Source organism: Daphnia carinata, chromosome 3 (assembly GCF_022539665.2).
Source record: "Daphnia carinata strain CSIRO-1 chromosome 3, CSIRO_AGI_Dcar_HiC_V3, whole genome shotgun sequence".
NCBI lineage: Eukaryota > Metazoa > Arthropoda > Branchiopoda > Diplostraca > Daphniidae > Daphnia > Daphnia carinata.
In genome coordinates, this window is record NC_081333.1 from 2,637,744 (window position 1) to 2,643,805 (window position 6,062).

General features: G+C 40.0%; 2 protein-coding genes across 3 annotated transcripts; both read right to left on the reverse strand.

The window, feature by feature from the left end:
* Positions 1 to 227: 227 nt before the first annotated feature.
* On the reverse strand, positions 228 to 2,598 carry LOC130693435 (mitochondrial fission regulator 2-like). Of its 2 annotated transcripts, none has more exons than XM_057516577.2 (6): positions 2,196 to 2,598; positions 1,913 to 2,130; positions 1,605 to 1,852; positions 1,186 to 1,537; positions 676 to 985; positions 228 to 606 (listed from the first exon to the last, which is right to left on the reverse strand). In XM_057516577.2, exons 1-6 carry the CDS (start codon positions 2,319 to 2,321, stop codon positions 565 to 567), a joined length of 1,296 nt encoding a protein of 431 aa, XP_057372560.1. In that variant the 5' UTR covers positions 2,322 to 2,598; the 3' UTR covers positions 228 to 564. The 2 variants fall into 2 exon arrangements, with proteins under 2 accessions (XP_057372560.1, XP_057372561.1); XM_057516578.2 differs by having other exon boundaries at positions 1,198 to 1,537; positions 2,196 to 2,597.
* Positions 2,599 to 2,904: 306 nt separating this feature from the next.
* Positions 2,905 to 5,734, reverse strand: LOC130693466 (integrator complex subunit 9-like). Its single transcript, XM_057516622.2, has 11 exons — positions 5,594 to 5,734; positions 5,321 to 5,515; positions 5,051 to 5,253; positions 4,786 to 4,987; positions 4,589 to 4,722; positions 4,408 to 4,520; positions 4,161 to 4,341; positions 3,628 to 4,067; positions 3,367 to 3,557; positions 3,128 to 3,295; positions 2,905 to 3,055 (listed from the first exon to the last, which is right to left on the reverse strand). The coding sequence occupies exons 1-11, from the start codon at positions 5,600 to 5,602 to the stop codon at positions 2,939 to 2,941; spliced, it is 1,953 nt and encodes a 650-aa protein (XP_057372605.1). The 5' UTR covers positions 5,603 to 5,734; the 3' UTR covers positions 2,905 to 2,938.
* Between the last annotated feature and the right edge of the window lie 328 nt (positions 5,735 to 6,062).

Sequence of the window (6,062 nt, forward strand, 5' to 3'; positions counted from 1 at the left end):
TGTATCAGTTTGGGAATGATTAATAAATAAACGGTAAATGATTGTACGATATTCTTTTGTGTAGTAAAACCAAACAGAAAGATATGGTAAACTCGAAATTCTCATACACCACATTTCACCTGTGGTTATTTCGCGCTGCAATAATCGAATAGCATTAAATCGTAAGTACACAAAAACTGTAAGGCACTGATAGCTAAATCATGGGGGAATAAACAATAAAGTTGAACTTACATGTTTCATGCCAATTTTGCGAATTGGCCGAATATTGGTCAATTTTTTTTATTATTTTAACACGAGTCCACATTGTGAAAAAAAGAAGAAAGATTTTAAACGTTATAACCTTTTAGAAGACAATAGACAAAATCGAATGTTCGTACGCCAGACAGACTAGACCCTAGCTCCTGCCCCAAGATGTTAATCAACTGGTATTCATTCTTAATCCCAGATCCAGAAAGCATAAGAAAATTCGTCAGTAAAGGAACCTTTTTTTTTTTTTCAAAGCTGTAACTTTGTTGGAAGACGCAATAGATCTGATATTTATACAGATTCGCCCAATCACAGCCATCAACTCCTTTGACCAGTTTTTCTTAACATATGTTGGCCAAACTAAAACAAAAGATAAAAATTGCAATTTTTAGAAAAAAGCTATTAAACAAAACAAATTTTAAAATTTACGGGCTGCTGAATAGTTCCATTTTCTTTGTCAGATTGAACGGCTTCTGGACGTGTATAGACAAAGAGCTTTCTCGGACTGGCTGGAGCTTTAGGTTTAGAAGCCGTTGGCTTAGGGGCAACGGGTGAATTAAACAGATAGTCATTGGATTCGGAGAAAGAATCTTCACGATCTTCGCGGCTTTCACGCTCTGGAGAATCATTGATTTGATTCATCTGGGCAAACCGTTTTCGCAAAGCAAGAGCAATCATGGTTGAAGGGTCAATGTCGTCTTTATCTGGCCTTCTTCTGACAGGGGTTGCATTCGTCGACCTTCAAGAAAGATCAAGTGGTGTAAGTGTACAGTTAACAGATTTCCTGTCCAACTTAAATTTACTGCACAACAAGAAACCTCGCACTGAGCCAGAAAATAAAATGTGAACTTACGTTTACCAATTCCTATGGTATACTACGCATAAAGGTTTATAACAGAACAGTTAACGAGACCAGAAAATCGTATAACCCAATCTTACTTTGAATCGTACCTGTCCACTTTCTTCAGTTTAACCTTGCCCATGTCTTTAAGAACATCGGTCATGGATGGTACTGACATGGCTCGGGATTTTCTGTCCACTTTATCTGTTGCTTTTAAGCTCTTTGATTGCAATGACTCGGCTAAAGACAACTTCCTGTTTGGCGTCTCGTTGGCAGTTCCGTTAAAGGTAGAAGGAAGAGGAGGAGGAGGAGGGGGAAGGATACCCGTAGACATTGGGGTAGGTGGTGGTCCAAAGAGCATTGAGGATGGCGGCGGAGGAGGTGGAGGCGGTCCAGAAAGCACGAAGGGAGGAGGTGGTGGAATGGGGGTTGCAGGCAGGCTTCCATAGTCTATTAGGTCAATGTTTAAGAGCAAACAGTTTAAAATGTTGTGGAAATGCAATCATTTATGATTTACCTGATGTTCCAGGTTTGTTGGTAGCAACATTAACTATTTTGGCAATTTGCTCTCTCAAACGAGATAGTTCATCCTCAAGGGCAGTTATTTTGGTCATAGCAACTGTGTCAACAGTGCTTTGTGAACTGTATAGGGAATCAGCACAAACACTTGGTGGTGATGCTGATCTAACAGAAGGGGCATCTTCCTCATATGGAATAACTTCAGAATCTGCAATTGATGATGACGATTTGGGTTTCATTTTTTTCCTAATTTAAAACACAGGCTTAAGGAACTTTGTTTAAAATATGTTAAAGCATAAACTTTACTTCCAGAAGTCAATTTTGCTGTTGTTGTCTAAAATAGGAATAGCAGCTAAGCCCTCATCTACTACAGAGTGTCCATCCCAGTCAAAACTTGATGAATCATCTGAATTCACAATTGTGAAACGCACACGAGGAGAGGGTTTAATAGGGAGTCTGCAGGCTAATTTTCTAATAAAGCTCCTTTGACTCCCAGCATCTCCACTTTGAAAAATGAAAATAATCTGAAATATAAAAAATATTTTTTTACTGCAAGTGAAAATTGGTAGAAGATTGTTTAAGCATGTACCTGGTCAGATGCATTCATTAACATGGCATCCATCCTAAGTTGCTGAGCAATGAGCCATGCAAAATCCTGTAAATCTATGCGTAGTTCTTGTAAAACATCAATGACTGTTCTCATCAAGTGATCCATTATTTTGCTTTCTTTTATGGCAACCAAGGAAATTTAACAGAAAAGAAAGTCGCCGATTTGACAACGAAATAATCAACAAAGGAAAACGCTTCAACTTGGGGTTTTAACTAAGGGAATTTTAAAAAGCGACTGAAGACTAACTGGATTTTCCCTATAATTGAGGCTACATACTTCAAAATATAGACAGTATTAGTTCGGTGACGAGAGCAACTACTTTCGTCCTGATAATATGGGTTAGTCTAGCGTAACTGTGTAAGCAACCTATGCAATTCACAATTAGAATGCAACAGACGATATAAAAAACAGCATTGCCATTTAATAAAACCTGACAGCTGCGGGATCATAAATTTAAATCTACGAATTTCATCTCCTGAATAAAATTTACCGTTGGTTCCTATAGGAATTACTGAGATTAAATTTCTCACAGTATTAGCAGGCTCAACGTGGATTTTAGCTCCAGGGACTTTTCCTTTTTCTTTGAAAAAGATCTTTTCTACAAGAACTTGTCATTCACCTTCATTCACAATCATTTGTACTAAAGCACTAAAACACTGGTCGCATTTTAGTTGTTCAGATGATAATATAAGTGAGAAACGGCCGCGTTTATTACGATATTTTCACAAACATGGTAAACACTGAAGTAAAATATCCCTTAAAGTCCTCCGAAGGGCTTCATCATGGCAGTAAACATGAGTGTTGGAGCCTTCTAGCTGAATAACGGTGTCTTCTCTTGGCTAAAATGAAATAGTTGATATTATTCAGAGGTATTGATTATGGGATGACAACGCAAAAGACTAATTTAGTACCAAATGGATAACGACTCCTCGAGGAGTGTCTTCAACGCGAGCATCTAGTAAACCATGTTGACTGAGCAAGTGCAACAACTGTGTTGTATCGACCGAGCCCCATGGATGGCGAGGCAGCATTCTTTCCGCTGCACTGTACAAAGTGCCTCCTTCTTCTTCGTTTAATACCTAGAGTTAAACGTCAAAATCATGAAGGAAAGACGCAGAAAAAAAGTCTGAATAGGAGACAAAGGGCTGACTTTAAGAGTAAATTTGTTGTCGCGTGCGTCCAATTTTCCAGTTAAGGTAGAGGCTGACAACCCAGTCTTAAATTGGATGGGTTCAAGCCGCGACGCCAAGGCAGGATCGAGGTGCACTTTTTCCTGTTTCCTCTTGATTGGTAATTGCAACACCTGATATGACTTCATACCCAATGCTGGAGGCTCCAATTCTGTTGGCAAAAGAGGTTAGACTGAATAAACTACTAGTTTCAATAACAATTGACAGAAATGAAGACTTGCCCTGAATAACCAAGTCAGATCGTAATGGTGCAGACACCGGTGGATGGAGATAGATGTCCGGCACGAGAAGGTTGCCCGGTTTAAGATCGCGGATCAATTTATTGGCCTGGGTAAAGCTCAGACTGGTATCAATAGGACAGTGAACGATTTTCATGGTCAGAGGCTGATACGGGGCCAGGGCTTCAAGATACGGGAAGTCGGGTTCAACGAAGACGATGCTATGGTTGCTGTGATTACCCCACAACTCTATGAAATGTACTACATTGCCGAAGCGGAGAGACGGATGGCCACAGAAGACCACGCAAGGCTGTCTATACTCGTTGGTAAATCCTTCAGCATGGAGGCTTGGGAAATGTTTTAGTCGCCCATTTTTGATGAGATGGGCATGTGGAAAAGGTTCTTCTGGGAGATATACTTTACTCTGCTTGCCTGAAGAGAGCCTACAAAAAAAGAACGATATGCAATGGAAGATTTACCACGTACGCAAATACAACATCAACAAAAACGAAACAAATCAAACCAACCAAACATACCATTCTGCGAAAATATTGGAATAAGCTAATGACGTTTCAGCAACAGGTGAGAAGAAAAAGAGTGGAATTTGACTTAGACCAATGTTGTCCAAATGAACAGAGAGACATTCAAACAAATCGTAAAGTAGTCCGGAAGGGTGACAAGGGACGAGACAAGAACCCCCCGAACGTAGTGTGGCAGCTGTAAAAGAGATCAGAAATTTTATTCACAGTAGGCTACTAGGTAAATACACTCATTTTGTTGTACCAACTGCCATGCAAAATTCACCCAACATGGAATCAGGGTTGGCAACGGGTGTCTGGGTCAACGCTGTCAGGATTAAGAGGTCGGCGTTCCTAAGTGCTACTTGATCCATTGGCCTGCATATTGTGAATAAATCTAGTATGATATATTTGCGTTTAAATAAAACAATTAGACTTTCTGTTACCTGGGATGAGTAGTGAGGGTTGATGAAGCGCTCACATATGCAATTTTTTCATAGCCAGAATGAATAATCCAGTTGCAACTACCGAGGGAATACCCTGAGCTGACCGCCATTACAGTAAGGGCACCACAAATATCCTAGAAACAATTGATCACTAAACTGAGATCTGATTTCTTTGTCGAGAAAAAAACTCAACATACTATTTTCTCGTTGAAGCCGACCATGCGAACTTTAGCTAAAGCTGCATTTATGGCTTTCATGGAATAGACTTTCCTCCAGTCATTTGGTCTCAATGCAGCATTCAGGGGAGGTGGAAGGGACTGAAGAACTTGCTTCCATCTACTTGATCGCTGGGTTTTTGGAGTTCTTTCCAAATAGTGAACCAATTCTTCCATGTACAGCCTGTAACCAATATATTCTACATCACATTATAAGCTGTAAAATTGCACTATATTGACTTGTTACCTTCCAATCTGTAGGGTTGGTTCGGTAGCATAGACCCTTCCTTTAAAGCCTGTTTCTTCTGTGATGAACGGAAGGGCCAACATGCAGGCATGATTTGACAGCAAAATGGTGTCGACATTGGATATGTCAAATATGTCTGATTGTGGAGGCAATATTTCAATTGGGCCATCAACAAGCACCCTATTTTCACACTCTTTAAGTTCCTGTTTTTACAATTGCAAAATAAGTTATAACTGCAAAAGCAAAGAGATTCCATCTGTATTGACTCACTCCATCCAGAAGTGCAGCATCTTGTGCATCTTTCGGTATCCAATTTGGCAAGCTAGAAAGCCGTTTGCTAGCTACAAGAGGCAGAGGGAGAAAGTGCAGGGCCGAATTGATATCGAGCCCACAATCGAGCATCAGCGAAACGCCTTTGAAATTCAAGATGTTGCAAGGCTTATTTGGGTTGGCGCCAAGACTGTACTAAGTAAACAGAAAACTTGTGTTTACCAGGACACCCATGTTGGTGGAAAGAAATAAAAATAATAAAAATATGCTTACGATCTTCATGTTGTAGTTTATCTGACAAGTCACAATTTCTGTCTTTCATGCGAAAGCCGAACTTGTTTGTTTGCCCGGCTCGAGCACGAAGCTACTAGCAGACTACCATTTGAAAAACTAGCGCGCTGTTGCCAGATCAGCCTTTATTATATTGTCGCTTTATATCTTTTAAAATCACTCGAAACGTGCGGTAAAAAGATTACTTTAAATTGAAACACGAAGACATTCGCCAAGTTTTTAAGAATGTATTGAATAACAGCATTTGACACCAAAGCCAGTAACAAACGAGCGAAACAAAAGAAGCAACATAGTACATTTCAGCAATTAACAAGGCATCATCCGAGTACTTGTGTTTCGTTGAGAGAGTGTCGATTGTGTTCAAGACACGCCCTTATCAGTTCTCCGTCCAGTAGGTTCTATTTCTCGGCTGTGACCGAAGAAAAAGAATTTCCCAAAAATCTAACCGGAC